The 24,488-nt window shown below is 40.8% G+C and overlaps 1 protein-coding gene across 1 annotated transcript in view; it reads right to left on the bottom strand.

Moving 5' to 3' along the window:
- LOC112244810 (receptor-type tyrosine-protein phosphatase gamma) overlaps positions 1-24,488 on the bottom strand; it is a 295,615-nt gene that overhangs the window by 65,271 nt on the left and 205,856 nt on the right. Inside the window, exon 5 of the mRNA XM_042299158.1 lies at positions 1,614-1,709. Coding sequence (XP_042155092.1) covers positions 1,614-1,709 — 96 coding nt within the window. The remainder of the gene's footprint in view (positions 1-1,613; positions 1,710-24,488) is intronic.

Here is a 24,488-nt window from a genome sequence, read left to right as displayed (position 1 = left end):
ATAAAATATCCCAGAAATGTTCATCCCTGTTAGTGAGCATTTCTCCTTTGCCAAGATAACCCATCTACCTGACATGTGTGGCATATCAAAAAGTTGATTTAACAGCATGATAATTACACAGGTGCACCTTGTGCAAGGGACAATAAAAGGCCATTCTAAAATGTGCAGTCTTGTCACAACACAATGCCACAGATATCTCAAGTTGAGGGAGTGTGCAATTTTGGCATTCTGAGTGCAGGAATGTCCACCAGAGCTGTTGCCAGAAAATTGACTGTTAATTTCTCTACCATAAGCCACCTCTCCAACATCATTTTAGAGAATGTGTAACCATGCAGACCATGTGTAACCACGCCAGCCCAGGACCTCCACCTCCGGGTTCTTCACCTGCAGGATCATCTGAGAGCAGCCACCGTACAGCTGATGAAACTGTGGTTTGCACAACTCAATAATTTCTGTACAAACTGTCAGAAACGCTCATCTGTCTGCTCATCGTCCTCACCTGGGTCTTGACCTTACTCCAGTTCGGCGTCATAACCGACTTCAGTGGGCAAATTGCTCACCTTTGAGGGACACTGGCACACTGGAGAAGTGTGCTCTTCACGGATGAATTCTGATATGGCGTTGGGTGGACGAGCGGTTTGCTGACGTTGTGAACAGAGTGCCCAATGGTGTTGGTGGGGTTATGGTATGGAAAGGCATAAGCTACGGACAACAAACACAATTACATTGTGTCGATGGCAATTTGAATGCAGATACCGTGATGAGTTCCTGAGGGCCATTGTTGTGCCAACAGATGCATATCTGTATTCCCAGTCATGTGAAATCCATAGATTAGGGCCTAATACATTTATTTAAATAGACAGATTTTTTTTTATATGAACTGTAACTCAGTCAAACCTTTGAAATTGTTGCATGTTGCGTTTATATTTTTGTTCAGCATAGAATACCACTAATTGCCCAATATTTTTTTTTTAACAAACCAGGTACTAAGATACTTTTCCATTAGGGAACGAGAAATATTCCTTGATGTTTACAACTGAAAATCAACTGGAGGCCATTTACTATCCTTCAGAAATATTCCTGGAGTGTGAGGCTGGCTGTGCTAGTCTTTAGGGAAGCCTGCGGTACGGTAAGTTAGAACAAAGTGGTGGCTTAAGGGGATAGCGGAAGAGGAACCCCTTGCTCTCTGACTCTGTCTGTAGTTGTCTTTCACCGTAATGTCTCCCTGGAGACATCTGTCTGTCTGTCGGACTGCCTGCCTGCCTGTCTGTGGCACTGACAGAGAGTCACAGCTCTCAGGAGACGGACAATGTGTGTGTGCGAATGAGTGAGAGAGACACAAAGAAACAGAGAGCGAGACAGAGAAACAGAGAGAGACCGAGAGAGACTGTTATCTATAAAAGGGATATGGGAAGTTGGAAGGAAAGAGACGACAAATAATAAAGATATCATGTGCCTCGAGAGCTAGCAGCTTTCAAATCAGTGTACTGTTGTTCATATCTCCTAATAAGCACTGTATTCCAGGCCTCTGCCCGTTAAATTGTGTTTGGGAACAACTGAGACCAAGAGAACTCTTCAAACAACAACACAGCCCAAAGCCAGTATTACAGTACCTCAAAAAACACAGCCATCGCAGCAATGATGCGCTTCTCCTTGATGGCTGCACTGAGACTGTCAAAGTCATCTGAGTTGTACAGGTATATCTGCATCTGTGAGCGGAGGGGGAGAGAGAGAGGGGAGAGAGAGAGCAGACAGAACGTTAGAGGTGTACACACAGTGTACACACAGCCTTAACTGTCTTAACTGTCTCTTGAGTGACTCTGGCATGTCAGAAGAAATCACAAAACATATTTCCTCTCAGCAGGATGTTTTGCAAATAAAGAGTACAGATTTTGATGGTTATATATATATATATATATATATATATATATATAAGTATTTGTTGAAAATGACTTTCTCCTCATTTCCTCTTCTCTGTCATTCGTTCTCTCACACAAACCAACTGTAAATCACACATCCCAGCCTTAAACTGTAATGCTGTATCCTACTGTCCTTACAGTAACATAATCTCCCATCCCAGTGCTGTATCCTACTGTCCTTACAGTAACATAATCTCCCATCCCAGTGCTGTATCCTACTGTCCTTACAGTAACAATCTCCCATCCCAGTGCTGTATCCTACTGTTCTTACAGTAACAACCTCCCATCCCAGTGCTGTATCCTACTGTTCTTACAGTAACAATCTCCCATCCCAGTGCTGTATCCTACTGTTCTTACAGTAACATAATCTCCCATCCCAGTGCTGTATCCTACCGTTCTTACAGTAACAATCTCCCATCCCAGTGCTGTATCCTACTGTTCTTACAGTAACATAATCTCCCATCCCAGTGCTGTATCATACTGTTCTTACAGTAACATAATCTCCCATCCCAGTGCTGTATCCTACCGTTCTTACAGTAACAATCTCCCATCCCAGTGCTGTATCCTACTGTTTTTACAGTAACATAATCTCCCATCCCAGTGCTGTATCCTACTGTTCTTACAGTAACATAATCTCCCATCCCAGTGCTGTATCCTACTGTTCTTACAGTAACATAATCTCCCATCCCAGTGCTGTATCCTACTGTTCATACAGTAACATAATCTCCCATCACCGTGCTGTATCCTACTGTTCTTACAGTAACATAATCTCCCATCCCAGTGCTGTATCCTACCGTTCTTACAGTAACATGGTGAGCAGGGATCCACAGTGGGATTATACTCTTCTCATGCACTAAGATCTAACCGTGGGTCATGCTCTAATGCTTTTAATCACAGCTCCCATATGTGTCTACTCTGAGGCAAAAACATGTAGGTCTATGTGTGTGCGTGGTGTATGTACCACAACGCTGGGAGAGAACAGCACCATTAAAAAAGTTCTAGGCAAGATATAATCAAAACTCAACCAAAGTTTTGAAAACAAACAAACTCCTCACTCAAACTGAATATAAAAGATACCCTCTCATCAAACGGCTGTGGCCGCCATGTCCTGATCTCACCCTGTTTGTTTGTACCATGACTCCCAACTCGTCTGTTGCTCCCTCCCTCCCTAGGCTCTCTAGAGTCTTTAATCATATGAGTAGGCACTGAGCAATGTCCAGGGTTCTAGATGAACTTGTGGCACTGGTGCGCCCAACTTTTTCAGTTGATGTTACCAGCACATGATTTGGTTGCACCAATTTTTTGCCAGTGCGCACCTATAATGACATAACCAATCGACCTACATAGCGGTAATCATTTATTTGAATCGTAAATCTCTATTGATGAACTGGGTAAATCAAGATGTAGCCTATGCCTATTCACAATACAGGTGAATGTATATGCAATAGGAGTGTGTGCATGCTTTGAGTTGTGGCTGATTTCATGGGGCTACAGATGAAAAACAATCTGTTTCCCTTCGATCTGGGAATTATTTTATTGTACTGATCCATAACATTTGCATTGGAGGAGCAATCTCTTCTTTTATAAAAGTGTGCTCTGTCTCTGATGATGTCATTCACAGACACACAGTGAAGGAGACAGAAGAGAATGAATAACGTTTTGGGCAATGACCATGGTTTTTGATGACAATCAGCTTTGAAATCAGCATACGGTATTTAGCCTTGTGGTTTGCACAAACAAAATACTAGTGAATTGATGTTAGCTTCAGCTGTAAGCAAGGAAAGTTAGCCTACAAAGCTGGAAGCTACTGGTATCTTCTTGCATTGTAAAGTGTTCTAGACTGTAATGGACATTGTTTAATGAACAGTCATTAAGACGCAACATTTCTACATGCCTTGTTGCATTATTAAAGTGCACTAACTTCTGTGCAGCATGAGTGGAGAGCTAAATTGATGCAGCCCACACTTCCAATGATAAGCAGTGGTTCCTCAGGACAGGCTAAATTCGGCAATGAGTCAGTGGCGCAGGCAAGGAGCAGGCGGTCGCGCTATACAGGGACATCGGCTGCGCTGATAGACAGACTTGATACTCTCTCAATCAGTAGATGACGTGAGACACATTTTTTCATGGTCTAGTATCGAAAAAGGAACAAGGTTTCGGGATACCAAAATCAAATCAAATCAAATTGTATTGGTCACATACACATGGTTAGAAGACGTTCGTGCGAGTGTAGCGAAAAGCCTTGTGCTTCTCGTTCCAACAGCGTCGTAATATCTAACAAGTAATCTAACAAATTCACAACGACTACTTTATACACACAAATGCAAAGGGATGAATAAGAGCATGTACATAAAAATATATGGATGAGCAATGGCCGTGCGGCATAGGCAAGATGCAGTAGATGGTAGAATACAGTATACAGTATACAGTTGAGGTCGGAGGTTTACATACATTTAGGTTGGAGTCATTAAACTTTCAACCACTCCACAAATTTCTTGTTAACAAACTATAGTTTTGACAAGTCGGTTTACCTTGTGCATGACACAATACATTTTTCCAACAATTGTTTACAGACAGATGATTTCACTTATAATTCACTGTATCACAATTCCAGTGGGTCAGAAGATTACATACACTAAGTTGACTATGCCTTTAAACAGCTTGGAAAATTCCAGAAAATTATGTCATGGCTTTAGAAGCTTCTGATAGGCTAATTGACATCATTTGAGTCAATTGCAGGTGTACCTGTAGGTGTATTTCAAGGCCTACCTTCAAACTCAGTGCTTATTTGCTTCACATCATGGGAAAATCAAAAGAAATCAGCCAAGCTCTCAGAAAAAAATGTAGACCTCCACAAGTCCATCCTGGTTCATCCTTGGGAGCAATTTCCAAACGCCTGAAGGTACCAAGTTCATCTGTACAAACAATAGTAGGCAAGTATAAACACCATGGGACCACGCAGCCGTCATACCACTCCGGACTGAGACGTGTTCTGTCTCCTAGAGATGAACGTACTTTGGTGCAAATCAATCCCAGAACAACAGCAAAGGACCTTGTGAAGATACTGGAGGAAACAGGTACAAAAGTATCTATAACCAAAGTAAAACAAGTCGAATGTAGACATATTCCTTGCTCAGCAAGGAAGAAGCCACTGCTCCAAAACGGCCATTAAAAAAGCCAGACTACGGTTTGCAACTGCACATGGGGACAAAGATCGTACTTTTTGGAGAAATGTCCTTGGTCTGATGAAACAAAAATAGAACTGTTTGGCCATACTGACCATCGTTATGTTTGGAGGAAAAAGAGGGAGGCTTGCAAGCCAAAGAACACCATCCCACGGGGGTGGCAGCATCATGTTGTGGGGGGGCTTTGATGCAGTAGGGACTGTTGCACTTCACAAAATAGATGGCATCATGAGGCAGGAAAATTATGTGGATATATTGAAGAAAAATCTCAAGACATCAGTCAGGAAGTTTAAGTTGGTAAAAAAAGGGTCTTCCAAATGGACAATGACCCCAAGCATACTTCCAAAGTTGTGGCAAAATGGCTTAAGGACAACAAAGTCAAGGTATTGAAGTGGCCTTCACAAAGTCCTGACCTAAATCCTATAGAAAATATGTGGGCAGAACTGAAAAAGCATGTGCGAGCAAGGATGCCTACAAACCTGACTCAGTTACACCAGCTCTGTCAGGGGGAATAGAACAAAATTCACCCAACTTATTGTGGGAAGCTTGTGGAAGGCTACCCGAAACGATAGACCCAAGTTAAACAATTTAAAGGCAATGCTACCAAATACTAATTGAGTGTATGTAAACTTCTGACCCAGAAATAAAAGCTAAAATAAATAATTCTCTCTACTATTATTCTGACATTTCACATTCTTAAAATAAAGTGGTGATCCTAACGGACCCAAGACAGGGAATTCTTTACTAGGATTAAGTGTCAGCAATTGTGAAAAACTGAGTTTAAATGTTTTTGGCTAAGGTGTATGTAAACTTCTGACTTCAACTGTATATGTATATTAATGTATATGGCATTAATTAAAGTGACTAGTGATACCTTTAAATGTATTAAAGTGGCCAGAGATTTGAGTCTGTATGTAGGCAGCAGCCACTCTATGTTAGTGATGGCTGTTTATCAGTCTGATGGCCTTGAGATAGAAGCTGTTTTTCAGTCTCTCTTTCCCAGCTTTGATGCACTTGTACTGACCTCGCCTTCTGGATGATAGCGGGGTGAACATGCAGTGGCTCGGGTGGTTGTTTTCCTTGATGATCTTTTGGTCTTTCTGTGACATCGGATGCTGTAGGTGTCCTGGAGGGCAGGTAGTTTGCCCCGATGACGCGTTGTGCAGACCGCACAACCCTCTGGAGAGCCTTGCTGTTGTGGGCGAAGCAGTTGACATATCAGGCGGTGATACAGCCCGACAGGATGCTCTTGATTGTGCATCTGTAAACGTTTGTGTGTTTTAGGTGACAAGCCAAATTTCTTCAGCCTCCTGAGGTTTAAGAGGCGCAGTTGCGCCTTCTTCACCACACTGTCTGTATGAATGGACAATTTCAGTTTGTCTGTGATGTGTACGCCTAGGAACTTAAAACTTCTCACCTTCTCCACTACTGTCCTATCAATGTGGATGGGTGGTTGCTCCCTCTACTGTTTCCTGAAGTCCACAATCATCTCCTTTGTTTTGTTGATGTTGAGTGAAAGGTTAATTTCCTGACACCTCAGTCCGATGGCCCTCACCTCCTCCCTGTAGGCCATCTCATCGTTGTTGGTAATCAAGCCTACCACTGTAGTGTCATCTGCACACTTGATGATTGAGTTGGAGGCGTGCATGGCCACGCAGTCATGGGTGAACAAGGAGTACAGGAGAGGACTGAGAATGCACCCTTGTGGGGCCCTAGTGTTGAGGATCAGCAGGGTGGAGATGTTGTTTCCTATCCTCACCACCTGGGGGCGGCCCGTCAGAAAGTCCAAGACCCAGTTGCACAGGACGAGGTTGAGACCCAGGGTCTTGAAGTTAATGATGAGTTTGGAGGGTACTATGGTGTGAACAGCATTCTTACATAGGTATTCCTCTTGTCCAGATGGGATAGGGCAATGTGCAGTGTGATGGCGATTGCGTAGTCTGTGGACCTATTCGGGCAGTAAGCAAATTGAAGTGGGTCTAAGGTCTCAGGTAGGGTGGAAGTGATATAATCCTTGACTAGTCTGTCAAAGCACTTCATGATGACAGAAGTGAGTACTGCGGGGCGATAGTCATTTAGTTCAGTTACCTTAGTTTTCTTGGGAACAGGAATGGTGGCCATCTTGAAGCATGTAGACACAGCAGACTGGGATAGCGATTGATTGAATATCCGTAAACACACCAACCAGCTGGTCTGCGCTTGTTCTGAGGACCCGGCTAGGGATGCCATCTGGGCTGGCAGCCTTGCGAGGGTTAACACGTTTAAATGTTTTACTCACAATGGCCACGGTGAAGGAGAGCCCACAGGCTTTGGTAGCAGGTCGTTTAAGTTGTTTAATATGTCTGGGAGCAAGACGTCGATGTCTGTGACGGGGCTGGTTTTCTTTTTTAATCAGTGATTGACTGTAGACCCTGCCACATACGTCTCCTGTTTGAGCCGTTGAATTGTGACTCTACTTTGTCTCTATACTGACGCTTTACTTGTTTGATTGCCTTGCGGAGAGAATAGCTACACTGTTTATATTCGGTCATATTTCCAGTCGCCTTGCCATGTTGGAAAGCAGATGGAAAGTGGTGGTTCGTGCTTTCAGTTTGCACGAATGCTGCCATCATTCCACGGTTTCTGGTTAGGGAAGGTTTTAATAGTCACAGTGGGTACAACACCGATGAACTTGCTAATAAACTCGCTCACCGAGTCAGCGTATACATTAATGTTATTGTCTGAGGCTATCCGGAACATATCCCAGTCCATGTCATCGAAGTAATCTTGAAGCGTGGAATCCGATTGGTCAGACCAGCATTGGATAGACCTGAGCACGGGCATTTCCTGTTTCAGTTTCTGTCTGTAGGCTGGGAGCAACAAAATGGAGTCATGGTCAGAGTTGCCAAAGGGAGGGCAGGGGAGGGCTTTGTTTGCATCGCGGAAGTTCAAGCAGCAATGATCCAGAATGCTACCAGCTCGTGTCGTGCATTCAATATGCTGATAGAATTTAGTTTCCTTGTTTTCAGATTAGCCTTGTTAAAATCCCAAGCTACAATAAATGCAGCCTCAGGATATGTGGTTTCCAGTTTGCATAGAGTCCAATGAAGTTCTTTCAGGGACGTCGAGGTGTCTGCCTGGGGGGGATATACACGGCTGTGACTATAATCGAAAACAATACTCTTGGCAGATCATGCGGTCAGCATTTGATTGTAAGGAATTCTAGGTCAGGTGAACAAAAGGACTTGAGTTCCTGTATGTTGTTATGATTACACCATGAGTGGTTATCATAAGGCATACACCCCCGCCCTTCTTCTTACAAGAGAGATGTTTGTTTCTGTCGGCGTGATGCGTGAAGATACCAGGTGACTGTACCGACTCTGACAACATATCCGGTGTGAGCCATGTTTCCGTGAAACAGAGAATGTTCCAATCACTGATGTCTCTCTGGAAGGCAACTCGGTGCCCTAATTTCGTCCACCTTGTGGTCTAGAGATTGGACATTGGCGAGTAATATGCTCGGGAACCGGTGGATGATGTGCTCGCCTTCTAAGCCTGACCAGTAGGCTGCTCTGTCTGCCTCTCCTGTGGTAACCCCATTGTTTTGGGTCAGCCTCTTGGATAAGATCCCATGTCCAGGGTGGAGGTCCGAACAAAGGATCCTCTTCGGGAAAGTCGTATTCCTCGTCGTAATGTTGGTAAGTTGACGTCGCTTTTATATCCAATAGTTCTTCCCGGCTGTATGTAATAACATTTGAGATTTTCTGGGCTAACAATGTAAGAAATAATACATTAAAAAACAAATTACTGCATAGCTTCGTAAGGACCTGAAGCGAGGCGACCATATCTGTCGGCACCATGTCTATCCATTCAACACTTAAACGAAAAATCCATCCAAAAACTATATATCTTGGTATTTGTTTCATTAGTCCATTGTTGATATAGTCCCAAATGTTTTGCTTGTGAGCAATCAAGATTTTGAGAATATAACATTCAAAATATGGGAATACAGTAGTATGATGCATTTTGCATCATATGATGCTATGTTTTGCATCATATAATGCTAAATCTATCATACCAGCTGTATTTCGGTATTTTTGAAGTTTTATATCTGGAAAACTTGATTGCTGACAGCAAAACATTATGGGAATATATCAATGTATTCTTTTCACTGGCACCCTGCGACCAATTCAAATTTGGTGTCGCACTGTCAAGTCAAAGGGTTGCAAAAGCGAGTGTTTTGGTTGTAGTCTTGAAACCTGCTTGTTGCTCCTCTCTTCCAGGAATAATTGAATGATTCAGCCATCAGAAAGCCATGAACATTATCTACTGGGACAGTAGATAATGCTCAGGAATGGTCCTCTGTCTGGAGCATTAATACACACACAAGGCTTTATGAATTATACATAAGCTATTGCACATGATTAAAATATGTTTGGTTGCCACAGACGCAAACAAATGTGTCCTCATGGTTTGGATCAAGTTTATAGGATCTGGTTGAGGCAAGACTTCCTTTGCAAGAAGAACAGCTACACTCGTCAGTCACGTGAGACTACATATAGGGCTTCCTCCAATGAGGTTGAACCTGGTTTACACTCACCGTGTCCACTGCGGATCAAACCGACAGTGGCAAGATAAAAGTATGTGAACCCTTTGGAATTACCTGGATTTCTGCATAAATTGGTTGTAACATTTTATCTGATCTTTGTTTAAGTCACAACAATAGACAAACACAGTGTGCTGAAACTAATAACACACAAGTTATTGTATTTTTCTTTTCTTTTTCTATAATTGAATATATAATTTAAACTTTCACAGTGTAGGTTGGAAAAAGTATGTGAACCACTAGGCTAATGACTTCTCCTAAAGCTGATTGGAGTCAGGAGTCAGCTACCCCCGAGTCCAATCAATGAGAAGAAATTAGAGATGTTGGTTAGAGCTGGCCTGCCCTATAAGAAAAACTCACAAAATGTGAGTTTGCTATTCACAAGAAGCATTGCCTGATGTGAACCATGCCTTGAACAAAAGAGATCTCAGAAGAGCTAATATTAAGAATTGTTGACTTGCATAAAACTGGAAAGGGTTACAAAAGTATTTCTAAAAGCCATGATGTTCATCAGTCCACGTTAAGACAAATTGTCTACAAATGGAAAGTTCAGTACTGTTGCTACTCTCCCTAGGAGTGGCCATCCTGCAAAGATGACTGCAAGAGCACAGCGCAGAATGCTCAATGAGGGTAAGAAGTGTCAGCTAAAGACTTACAGAAATCTCTGGAACATTCTAACATCTGTTGACGAGTCTACGATTCGTAAAACACTAAACAAGAAAGGTGTTCATGGGAGGACACCACTGTCCAAAAAAAAGTTGTTGCACGGGACTGCTTTGCTGCCTCGGGGCCTGGACAGCTTGCTATCATCGAAGGAAAAATGAATTCCCAAGTTAATCAAGACATTTTGCGGGAGAATAAGGCTATCCATCCGCCAATCAAAGCTCAACAGAAGTTGGGTGATGTAACAGGACACCGATCCAAAACACCGAAGTAAATCAACAACAGAATGGCTTCTACAGAAGAAAATACAAATTCTGGAATAGACCAGTCCTGACCTCAACCTGATTGAGATGCTGTGGCATGACCTCAAGAGAGCAGTTCACACCAGACATCCCAAGAATATTGCTGAACTGAAACAGTTTTGTAAAGAAGAATGGTCCAAAATTCCTCCTGACCATTGTACAGGTCTGATCAGCAGCTACAGAAAACGTTTGGTTGAGGTTATTGCTGCCAAAGGAGGATCAACCATTTATTAAATCCAAGGGTTCACATACTTTTCCCACCCTGCACTGTGAATGTTTACATAGTGTGTTCAATAAAGACATGAAAGCTTATAATTGTTTGTGTGTTATTAGTGTAAGCAGACGGTGCTTATCTATTGTTGTGACTTAGATGACGATCAGATTACATTTTATGACACATTTATTCAGAAATCCAGATATTTCCAAAGGGTCCACATACTTTTTCTTGCCACTGTATATTATAGATATTACATTATATTGTACTCTGCTTGTCTTCACACTATACCTAGCTTAACAACTCAATACAAGCTAAGCTCAACCATCAATATCCTAGTGAAGCACCTGCCAGAAAACATGCAACAGGACACTCAAACAATTCCCTAGACAACCAAGGTTGCTGTTGACGACAGATTGCATTGCGCAGAAAATAAAAAACAGTACATCCTTTAATACATATAACGGGTACTAAGGCAAGTGGTCCAACCCAGCTAATTAAATGTAATCCCATTCCTCAAGAGTTCCTTTAACTGCAGTCCTTAATGGCGCCAATTTGTTGTCTGTCTGAAAAGCTAGCAGAGCAATGGCTATCTATCACACACTAATGTTATACACATACACAGACACACCGTGCATGCACATGCGGGCGGACACACAAACACACACAAAGCAATGGCCATCCATCAGCGTTCAAATGTTATTAGCTACATTAGCCAATTAGCTGAGTTGCTTAAGCCCCCCAGGCTTCATTCCTACACACACACACACACACACACACACACACACACCACTCCTGTCAAGGGTGCACTTAGAGCAAACCTGATTCTCAATTATCAAATACTTTCATAGTGATAAAAATGGCACCAATCTTAACAGATGTAGCTATATAAAATGGCGCCCTCCCGAATGGACGCCGTTTTGTGAGCTCTGACCCAGTTATGCTATTTTATTTTCTTTCTCAATGTATCAACTATCATTTCTTACATTTTTTACAACCGACATCAGTTTTGAACATCAGTTCGGAAGTTACTTACCTCAATTTGGGCATCAACTTTGACTCATCTGCCCTGGGCTCTTACTATAATTCCGACCCAATTTTCAGGCTACCCTGCTAACCATTTCGACAACTTCCGGCCAAATTCAAATTAAATTACTATAAATATGAAACTTCCATGAAATCACAAGTGCAATACATCAAAATAAAGCTTAACTTGTTGTTAATCCAGCCGCCATGTCAGATTTCAAAAAGGCTTTGCGGCGAAAGCAAACCATGCGATTATCTGAGGACAGCGCCCAGCACACAAATGCATAACAAACCATTTTCAACCAGGGAGTCAGAATTAGCGATATAATATATGCCTTACCTTTAAAGATCTTCTTCTGTTGGCACTCCAAAAGGTCCCAGTTACATTACAAATGGTCCTTTTTTTCGATAAACTCCTTCTTTATATCCATAAAAACTCAGTTTAGCTGGTGCGCTTCAGTCAATAATCCACTTGGTTCCCTCCTTCAAAATGCATACAAAATGAATCCCAAACCTTACCAATAAACTTATACAAACAAGTCAATCAACGTTTATAATCAAACCTTAGGTACCCTAATACGCAAATAAACAATAGAATTTAAGACAGAGAATTGTTTACCGGAGAAAAATACCAAAGAACGCACTCTCATTTACGCACTTGGAAGCACTACAGCCAAAATGGGAGCCACCTGGAAAAACAAAAATTTCTGGCTCATTTTTCCAAAAACCAGCCTGAAACTCTTTATAATCTAGTGGAAGCCCTAGGAACTGCAATCGGGAATGATTTCACCCTATTATAAAAGTGCCAGCCATTGAAATCAGTGGTAGGATGAATTGTTTTGGGGGTGGATGGTTCGTCCTCTGGGTTTCGCCTGCCATTCCAGTTCTGTTATACCCACAGACATAATTTGAACAAATCTCCCAATTATATGCATTTCCTCACTTCTGGGCCTGAGTAGCAGGCAGTTTACTTTGGGCATGCTTTTCATCCGGACGTCAAAATACCGCTCCCTATCCCAAAGAAGTTAAGGCAAAAGGAGAACCGGCCACCTCTTCCCTTCTTTCTATTGGCCTATGTTCATTCACGTGATAATAAGATGGATGACCTCCAATCGTGGATTTGCTACCAATGGCACTGTTGAAAATGCTATATTCTCTGCTCTTCTGAAACATGGCTCTCGGGCAAGATACCCCACCATGACTATCCAACTCAATGGATTCTCCATTCACTGTGCCGAACAGGAGAGTGGAGTAGGGGAAGTCGAGGGGGGGAGGGGTTTGCCTCTTCATCAACAACTGGTGTGTTTACTCGAGCGTGGTGGAAGTGTTGACCCATTGTTCACCCGTCTTGGAATACCTGATGGTCAAATGCTCACCCTTTCACCTCCCAAGGGGTTTTTCAGCTGTTATTGTGATGGTTGGATATATTCCACCTCAGGACAAGAAAAAAAAACAAGCTGTACGAGAGTATAACCAAGCAAGAAAACGTACAATATATCCAGAGGCAGCTTTTCTGGTTGCTGGTGGTTTTAATTCCGCGTCATTAAGACATGCGATGCACAACTTCCGTCAACACTTCTCCCTCACCACTAGGGGCAATAACGTCCTAAACCACTGTTACTCTACCCACAAACAAGCATAAAAGGCCTTCGCTCGTCTGCCATTCGACAAATCAGATCATGACTTCGCACTCCTGCTTCTTTTTTTTTACCAGCAGGAGCTCAAACAGGAATTGCCCGTGACTCGCTCCATTGAGAATTGGTCTCCAGAATCAGAGATCATGCTACAGGACTGCTTCACTAGCGCTGATTGGAATATGTTTCGGGACTCCGCCGATAACGTCGACGAGCTAAACACTTCACCAGCTTCATTAGGAAATGCATCTGCGATGTTTTCCCCACAGTTAAGGTTCACTGCTTCCCCAATCGAAAGCCCCTGATTAGCACTGAGGTTGGTGCTAAACTAAAGGACAGGGCTACCGCACACAGGGCTATCGCAGACAATCCTGATGCTATGACTGAGGACAGGAACAAGTACAAGAAGTCCCGCTATGACCTCCACAGAGTCATGAAACGAGCAAAAGGACAATATAGGAATAAGGTGGAATCATATTACACAGGCTCTGACACCTGCCAAGTGTGGCAGGTGATACAGTCTATTACGGATTACAAAGGAAGACCCAGCCGTGACCTTCCCAACGATGCTTCTCCACCAGATGAACTCAATGCATTTCAGGCACACTTTGACAAGAACAATATCGTGCCGGGTGTGAGGGCCACCACCGCCCCCAGAATATTGAGTGATCTCGCTCGCCGAGGTCGACGTGGGTAAAGACTATTTAGGTCAATCGCCGCAAGGCCCGATGGTATTCCAAGGCGTGTTCTCAGAGCAGGCGCAGAACAACTGGCAAGTATATTAATGGTAATGTTCAAGCTCTCCTTGTCCCAGTCTGTAATCACCACATGTTTTAAGATGACCACCATCATTCCTGTTCCCAAAAATTCTAAGGCTTCATGCCACAATGACTACAGCCTTGAGAAAGGCTGGTTATGGCCCACATCAACTCCACCATCCCAGACACCCTAGACCCACTCTAATTTGCATACCACCCGAACAGATCCACAGAAGACACAATCTCAATTGCACTCCACACTGCCTTCACCCATCTAGATAAGAATAATACCTATGTGAGAATGCTGTTCATTGACTACAGCTCAGTGTTCAACACCATTGTCCCCTCCAAGCTCGTCCCCAAGCTTAGGACACTGGGATGGAACACTGCCCTCTGCAACTGGATCTTTGACTTCCTGACAGGCTGACCCCAAGTGGTGAGGCAACATTCCCTCCGCCACGCTGACCCTCAACACGGGGCCCCACAGTGGTGTGTGCTTAGTCCCCTCCTGTACTCCTTGTTCAGCCACAACTGCGTGGCTATGCACGACTCCAACACCATCATCAAGCACGCCCCCATCCACATCGACAGGGCTGCAGTGGATCGAGGGCTTCAAGTTCGGCCCTCAAATCTATTCCATTATCCCTGCACATGTTAAATATGGTACTGTAACTGACCTTCTATATAATATGCTTACCAACCTTATTTATATATATATCAAGTGTGCTTTTGTTATATCTTGTTATTTTTAGCATTACATTGTTATTGATTACTGCATTGTTGGGGTCAGAGCTAGCAAGAAATGCATTTCACTGTACTTGTACATGTGACAATACAAAGGAACATAGGGAACATAAAAGTCCTACTGAATCAGTTAGTTCCAGTCAGTGATGTAAGAGTGCCGATGTTACAGTTTCACGTCAAGTCATACGTTCATAGTGATAAAAAGGGGGAACTACTACAACAAATGTTACTATAATGGACATAGCACATACAAATCACATTGATTCAGGTTAAGTTGAAGTCATGACATAGGCTAAGCAGCTTAATGTTACAGCTAGCTTTAAGTCAAGCCATTGGGTGACTTGTCATGGCACCTTTAACATACAAAAACATTGCAATGAAGGGCATAACATTGAAATAGGCCCAAGTAGAAGTCTGGTGAAGTTAGTGGTGGGATAACGTCAAGTGTAAGCGGCGCTACAATGCTACAGCTAAAAGTCAAGACAAGGGTCATTGTGTAAGTGAAACGTAAACAGACTGGTGTGATTCACCTTATATGGCCGGTGTGACTATGACCCATCAGATAGTCATCGGTCACATACCATGTTGTGTTCCCATGTTGTCCATGTATTATTACTGTCTGTGGGGCCAATGGGAGGAAACCAACAGCCATAAAACAACATCATGTTTCTATCATTTAACAGGAAATGCCCAAGCAGTCATTAGTGCTACCTCATTTGAAAGAAATACATGCAATGTTAATGAGACCTTGTTGTTCACATTTCAAAGCAAGCATAGGCTCTTCAGAAAAGGGTGTCTGTAATTAAAAGATTAGATGTAGCTGAGCACTGAAAGTGAATAAGACCGATTTAGACTTAAAGAGGAACTGAGTGTTTTAACACCATTAAATATAGTTAAAATCTGATTATATACAAGAATATTACATTTATTTGTTAAATTATCTATCAAGAGAGCTCAAATATGGTCACGTCTCACATTTTTCACAATATTTGGGAATGACGTATAGTCTGATATTTGTGAAAATTCAATAACAGAGTGGAAAAGAGACCATGCTTTTGGGCAATTAATAGACACGGCAGTAAATCAAAACGAATCAAAATGTTTCAGTCTTGTCCAGGCCAGGACTCTACACAGACCGGTGCACCATAACCAATCAGAGCTTCAGTAGGCCTATATGAAAATAGGCCATTACCACATATGGGCCTGTGCCAATCACTTTGAACTGAACAGTGTGTTTACAGGCAACAGCAACAAATATAGATTATTATCAAAGCAGTCGCAAAAGCCATAAAATAACGTTACATCTGAATAGCTTTCTGCAAACATGTAAATACCACAGGAATCATCTTACGTTTGGGAACTTAACAGTCCTATTGATCAAACAACCAACAGGAAGGCTCTCAATCAACGATTGTTTTTTATTTGTATTATTAATTATTAACCCATCCACCACTTCTTAGGACAGATCTTTTTTTAAATATTTGTATTTTGTTTTTTTTTATAGCTTTTCTGCTTACATATACATTTTAAATACACCTTTTGCATATATGGTACCTTTTATATACAACAATCACATAACAATAATACATACTGTTCAATACCACCCCTCACCCACTCTCAGCCCAACCCACCTATCACCATAGATCACCCTCGTTTGGTTTCCATGTGACATATATTTTTCAATTGCACTGTGATGTTTTACATACATTTTGAACCATTCTGATTGTATAGTATCCACAGATTGTGAGCGAAAGATGAAAACCTTTCCTACAAGTATTATATTATTTATTGACTGACTATGGCTTTCCAAAATCGCCCAACACTGCTATTTGTAAGGTTAATTTTAAGTGAATGTTGTGACTTTTTTAAATCATTCCTGAACCTGTGACCAGAAACAAGTTACATAGAGGTAATACCAGAATAAATTATCTAGTGATTCTGTCTCTTCGCAGCAAAATCTACAGAGCTGAGATTGTTGTTTGCCCCATATATACACACCATTCTGTAGGTGGCAAGAATTTTGTATAATAATTTTAATTGGAAAACTCGAAGTGTTGAATCAAGTGTGGTTTTTTGTATCAGTTCATAAACCATGTGCCATGGAATCAGTATATCGAAAATCTCTTCCCATTTATTTTGCAACCTTTATGGCGCAGCTGTCAACATGTTTGTCCTCAAATGAAACTGGTATATTTTTACCTTAATGACAATTATTTTCAGACAATTTGTATCTTTAAAATATGGCAGACAAACAGGTTCCCTACCTTGTCCCTCTTACACAACAACAATAATATTGAAACTCTGCTTTCTTCCCATTGTTTCCTATGGGGGAAATATAGGCATGTCTGTCTATTTCGTGTATTTAGATTTCTTTCAAGTCGGAGGCCATTTTAATCATGAGAATCTCCTCTCTCTAATTATGTAAGCCTGGGCAGGTAGCTCGGTTGTCATCAAATGCTACCCACAAAATACTTTTTGCCCTTGGAACGCTGAGGTCCCCCCCATTGTTTTCCTATGGAGAGGAATGCCGGTCTATTTCACCAAATATCTCACTGTGAATATATATTTTTTTCAAGTCGGGTGTAACCAGTGTGAAGTGGCTAGCTAGTTAGTGGGGTGCGCGCTAATAGCTTTTCAATCGGTGACGTCACTCGCTCTGAGAACTTGGAGTAGTTGTTCCCCTTGCTCTGCGATAGGTAACGATGCTACGAGGGTGGCTGTTGTTGATGTGTGCAGAGGGTCCCTGGTTCAAGCCCAGGTATGGGCGAGGAGAGGGACAGAAGCAACACTAGATAGTGATTTTCATAAATTCACTTCTTGACAACAACAAAAAAGTTCCCACATACGCTGAGCACTTGGTGGCTGCTTTTCCTTCACGCTGCGGTCCAACTCATCCCAAACCACCTCAATTGGGTGGAGGTCGGGTGATAGTGGAGGCCAGGTCATCTGACCAGCAAACCAGATGAGATGGTGTATCGCTGCATAATGCTGTGGTAGCCATGCCGGTTAAGTGTGCCTTGAATTCAAAATAAATTACCAACAGTGTCAGCAGCAAAGCACCCCCACATCATCACACCACCTCCTCCATGCTTCACGGTGGGAACCACACATGCGGAGGTAATCCGTTCACCTACTCTGCATCTCACAAAGACACAGCTGTTGGAACCAAAAAATTCAAATTTGCACTCATCAGACCAAAGGACAGATTTCCACCGGTCTAATGTCCATTGCCTGTGTTTCTTGGCTCAAGGAAGTACCTTCTTATTATTGGTGTCCTTTAGTATTGGTTTCTTCGCAGCAATTCAACCATGAAGGCCTGATTCACGCAGTGGCCTCTGAACAGATGATGTTGAGACGTGTCTGTTACTTGAACTCTGTGCAGCATTTATTTGGGCTTCAATCTGAGGTGCAGTTAACTCTAATGAACGTATCCTCTGCAGCAGAGGTAACTCTGGGTCTTCCTTTCCTGTGGCGGTCCTCACAAGACACAGTTTCGTCATAGCAATTGATGGTTTTTGCGACTACACTTGAAGAAACTTTCAAAGTTCTTAAAATGCTACGGATTGACTGACCTTCATGTCTTAAAGTAATGATGAACTCTGGTTCATCTTTGCTTATTTGAGCTATTTGTGCCATAATATGGACTTTGTCTTTTGCCAATCTTCTGTATAGCACCCCTACCTTGTCACAACACAACTGACTGGCTCAAACGCATTTAGAAAATAAATTCCACAAATTAACAAGGCACACCTGTTAATTGAAATGGATTCCAGGTCACTACCTCATGAAGCTGGTTGAGAGAACGCCAAGAGTATGCAAAGCTGTCATCAAGGCAAAGAGTGGCTACTTTGAAGAATCTTACATGATTCCATATGTGTTAATTCATAGTTTTGATGTCTTCATTATTATTCTACAATGTAGAAAATAATACAAATAAAGAAAAACCCTGGAATGAGTACTGTAGGTGTCCAAACTTTTGACTGGTACTGTAAGTACATGTGATATTTAAGTTATTTTCAATACATTTGCAAATGTCGAAAACATGTTTCTCTGTCATTATGGGGTATTGTGTGTAGACTGTTGAGGGGAAAAAAACTATTTAATCCATTTTAGAATAAGGGTGTAAGATAACAAAATGTGGAAAAAGTCAAGAGGTCTGAATACTTTCCAAATGCACTTTATCCTTGTGATTATCATGGATAGATCGTTACTGCACAGAATACAATTTTTTCTCTAGCACAAAGGTCAAGTTCAAATTCACTTCAGATCAGTGTCGCTCAGCCATCATAGGGACGTAATTATATAGTGAACAAAAATATAAAGCTTTTACCGAGTTACAGGAAATCAGGTAATTGAAATAAATTAATTAGACCCGAATCTATGGATTTCACATGACTAGGAATACAGATATCCATATATGGGTCACAGATACCCAGTGGCGGCCCGTGATTCAGGGCAGGTGAGCCCCAAATGTTTTGCATGTTATTTTGGCATTAATACGTGCCACATATCAGTTTGCAAACAAATATGAGGCCTGTAAGTTTCATCATAGGTACACTTCAACTATGACAGACAAAATGAGAAGAAAAAAAAAATCCAGAATCCAAATCACATTGTAGGATTTTTTATGAATTTATTTGCAAATTATGTTGGAAAATAAGTATTTGGTCACCTACAAACAAGCAAGATTTCTGGCTCTCACAGACCTGTAACTTCTTCTTTAAGAGGCTCCTCTGTCCTCCACTCTTTACCTGTATTAATGGCACCTGTTTGAACTTGTTATCAGTATAAAAGACACCTGTCCACAACCTCAAACAGTCACACTCCAAACTCCACTATGGCCAAGACCAAAGAGCTGTCAAAGGACACCAGAAACAAAATTGTAGACCTGCACCAGGCTGGGAAGACTGAATCTGCAATAGGTAAGCAGCTTGGTTTGAAGAAATCAACTGTGGGAGCAATTATTAGGAAATGAAAGACCACTGGAAATACAAGACCACTGATAATCTCCCTCAATCTGGGGCTCCACGCAAAATCTCATCCCGTGGGGTCAGAATGATCACAAGAACCGTGAGCAAAAATCCCAGAACCACACGGGGGGACTTAGTGAATGACCTGCAGAGAGCTGGGACCAAAGTAACAAAGCCTACCATCAGTAACACACTACGCCGCCAGGGACTCAAATCCTGCAGTGCCAGACGTGTCCCCCTGCTTAAGCCAGTACATGTCCAGGCCCGTCTGAAGTTTGCTAGAGAGCATTTGGATGATCCAGAAGAAGATTGGGAGAATGTCATATGGTCAGATGAAACCAAAATATAACTTTTTGGTAAAAACTCAACTCGTTGTGTTTGGAGGACAAAGAATGCTGAGTTGCATCCAAAGAACACCATACCTACTGTGAAGCATGGGGGTGGAAACATCATGATTTGGGGCTGTTTTTCTGCAAAGGGACCAGGATGACTGATCCGTGTAAAGGAAAGAATGAATGGGGCCATCTATCGTGAGATTTTGAGTGAAAACCTCCTTCCATCAGCAAGGGCATTGAAGATGAAACGTGGCTGGGTCTTTCAGCATAACAATGATCCCAAACACACCGCCCGGGTAACGAAGGAGTGGCTTCGTAAGAAGCATTTCAAGGTCCTGGAGTGGCCTAGCCCGTCTCCAGATCTCAACCCCATAGAAAATCTTTGGAGGGAATTGAAAGTCCGTTTTGCCCAACAACAGCCCCAAAACATCACTGCTCTAGAGGAGATCTGCATGGAGGAATGGGCCAAAAAACCAGCAACAGTGAAAACCTTGTGAAGACTTACAGAAAACATTTGACCTCTGTCATTGCCAACAAAGGGTATATGACAAAGTATTGAGATAAACTTTTGTTATTGACCAAATACATATTTTCCACCATAATTTGCAAATAAATTCATTAAAAATCCTTTTTCGCCCTTTTACTTTCCTCTTCCATTTTTGTGGTAAATGCTGCAATTAATTGGTTGTAATTATGGGTAGAGCAGACATGTCTATATGTCTGTCTTAGCTGCATGTGTGACAACTCCGTCAGTCCTATTCATGATATCATTCACTAAAATTATACCTTTTTAAAATGTAAATTTCTTTGAAAAAATATGTTTTTTTGAATCAATTAGCATATTTGAGTTTAACCACAATATGTGTTGCATTATTTCTTCTGTCTTTTCAGGTGGATTAAACTGAAATTGCAACCAACTTTCTAAGGCTTGTTTAAAAAATAACGATATTTTGGAGATTATTTCCTTTTCAAACAACCAAAAGTGAGCAGGTGTAATCTGAATAAAGGGAAAAAAGGCCATTCTTCAACATAGGATGAGACATTCCTACCAATTTACTAGAGAACCAGTTTGGATTTAAGTATATATTTTGTATGACTGATGCCTTTAGTGAGAGGTCTAATGCTTTAATATTTAATCATTTCTGCCCTCTGAATTCATATTCGTTATATAAATAGGCCCTTTTCATTTTGTCTGGCTTGCCGTTCCAAATAAAATTGAATATTTTTTGTTCATATAAATTAAAAAGCAGGTCACTAGGTGTAGGCAAAACCATAAGCAGATAGGTAAACTGTGATGTGACTAAAGAGTTAATCAGGGTGATTTTTCCACAAATAGGCAGGTATTTTCTTTTCCATGGTAGCAAGATCTTATCTATTTTTGCTAACTTTCTATAAAATGTATTGGAGGGAGATCATTTCTTTCTTTTGGGATTTGTATACAGAGTATGTCCACATCTCCATCAGAGCATTTAATTGGTCAACTACATGATAATGTAAAATTTGCATTTTGATTGTGATCCAATATGTACTATAGTACACTTATCATAATTTGATTTCAATCCAGAGAGGATAGCAAAAGTATATAGATCCTCTATGGGGCCGTGGAGGGATTCTAATTGTGGTTTTAAAAGAAAACATGAATCATCAGCGTACAATGACAGCTTCGTTTTTAAACCACGGATTTCTAATGCCTTAATATTATTGTTTGATCTAATTTTAACAGCTATCATTTCGATGGCAATAATAAATAGATATGTCGATAGTGGACAACCTTGTTTAACTCCTCTAGATAGTTAAAAAAACTTTCTGAGATGTAGCCATTATTTACTATTTTACACCTAGGGTTACTGTACATCCTTTTAACCTATTTTATGAGAGATTCCTCAAAATTGAAATATTCTAAGTATTTATATATAAACTCCAGTTGTACTTAATCAAAATACTTTTCAAAATCAGCTATGAAAACCAGGCCTGGTGTCCCCGATATTTCATAGTATTCTAATTGTTTCCAGTACTTGTCTTATATTATCTCCAATGTATCGTCCATGTAAAAAAAACTGTCTGATTAGAATGAATAACATCTGACAATACTTTTTAAATTCTATGCGCCAAGCATTTTGCTAGGATTTTTGCATCACAACACTGAAGTGTAAGAGGTCTCCATTTTTTTTAAATAGACTGGATCTTTATATTTACCACTTGGGTCCTGCATCAGTAACAATGAAATCAGACCTTCTTGTTGAGTGTCTGATAATCTACCATTTATATAGGAATGGTTAAAACATGCTAATAATGGTCCTCTGAGTATATCAAAACTGGTATGCCATCCAGCCCTGGAGTTCTCCTGGACTTAACGGCCCCAATTGCATCAAGAATTTCCTCCTCTGTAATTTGGCCTTTACATAAGTCTTTCTGTATAGATGTTAATTTTACATTATTATTAGGAAAAAAAATCCATACAATTAGTTTCAGTTAGTGGAGATGGAGGAGACTGAAACGAAAACATATTCTTAAAGTACTTTACTTCCTCTTTCAAAATATAATTTGGTGAATCATGCGTGACTCCATCATTTGTAAAAGTTTTAATACTTATTTTTTGGTAGCATTTCTATATTGAAGATTGAAAAAGAATTTGGTGCATTTTTCCCCATATTCCATCCAGTTTGCTTTATTTTTATAATATATTAAATTGGGTCTTTCCTGAATAAGTTCCTCTATTGTACAGTTTTTATTGCTATCTAACTGTACTGTCACTCCTTCAATTTACTTTGTTTATTAATATGGACTCTTGATCTAAGTTGCTTTTGTTTTATAGTTAAGTACTGAATTGCATGGCCTCTAAAGGCACACATAAAAGTGTCCCATAAAATAAGGGGATCTGCTATACCGATGTTATGTCTGAAATAGTCAGTAATAAATGAGTCTGTCCTAGTTCTAAACAATTTATCATCTAGTAGGCTTTGATTACATTTCCAATACCCTTGTACACGTGGAAATTCTGTAAAAGTAATATATATGCCAATTATGTGATGATCCGACCGTATTCTGTCATCTATCAACACTTTTTAAACTTTTGGTGCCAGAGAGAAATTGCATAAGAAAGTAGTCAAGACGACTTTCTTGATTAAGCCTCCGCCATGTATACCTCACTAGGTCAGTGTATTTAAGTCTTCATATATCCACTAATTCCAATATATCCATGATTTCCTTTCTTGTCCATAGAGGTATTGATAAAGAGTTGATAAATTCTTATATATATTTTGAAAGAAGCTTGGATCATCATTATTTGGACAGTAAGGGGTTAATAAGCCATATCTGTTTATTGTCCAATAACATATTTAAAATAATCCATCTACCTTGATGATCTGTTTGGACAATTTGCACATTGGGATCAAAATAACTGTTAATTAAAACCATCACGCCTTTTGAATTTCTTTGCCCATGGGAGAAATATATTTCGCCCCCCAGTCCTTTTTCCACAAAACTTCATCTGAAATTGTTGAATGAGTTTCCTATAAACAATATACAGTATATTATATTCCTTCTCTTTTTGCCAGGCACATACTAATCGTCTTTTCTTATTATCTGCTAGGCCATCACAATTGTAACTGGCTATACTTATTTCACCACTTACCAAAATGAGACACAAATTTCAATTCTAATTATCAAAATATATGTTTGTAAACGTACCATTAAAAAGTAACATGATGATTGAGTGTCTATATAGCTGTACCATGATATTTGCATTGCTACTAACTAAACCTCAAATCGGTCCCCACTATTCCACCCTCTCTCCTCATCCCGAGTTGGGTTGTCATCCCAACACCCGGCAGACCACCCCCGACCCCACGTATCCCATAGCCCTGAAAAGACTGAGATCCATCCTTCGAAAAGAGCACACAGTGCAGAACAGAACATTTACAGAACAGAAGTAGATCAACTGCCAAATGCATTTCCATTGCCCTCACCTCGATTTGTATTATACATAGCCATAAAAAAATATATATATATGCTTTAAGAATCCTATTTCTAGGCAATTTATGAAAAGGATTTTACCGCTCACCAGTCTCGCCATTACCAAAATTACATTATTTCAAGCAATTAATATATTAGCAAACAATTGTTGTGTATCCTCCTCTATTGTCCCTAACAT

This window comes from Oncorhynchus tshawytscha, linkage group LG02, assembly GCF_018296145.1.
Source record: "Oncorhynchus tshawytscha isolate Ot180627B linkage group LG02, Otsh_v2.0, whole genome shotgun sequence".
NCBI lineage: Eukaryota > Metazoa > Chordata > Actinopteri > Salmoniformes > Salmonidae > Oncorhynchus > Oncorhynchus tshawytscha.
The sequence above is the reverse complement of the archived record's forward strand: the minus strand, read 5'-3'. Positions and strand labels throughout refer to the sequence as shown.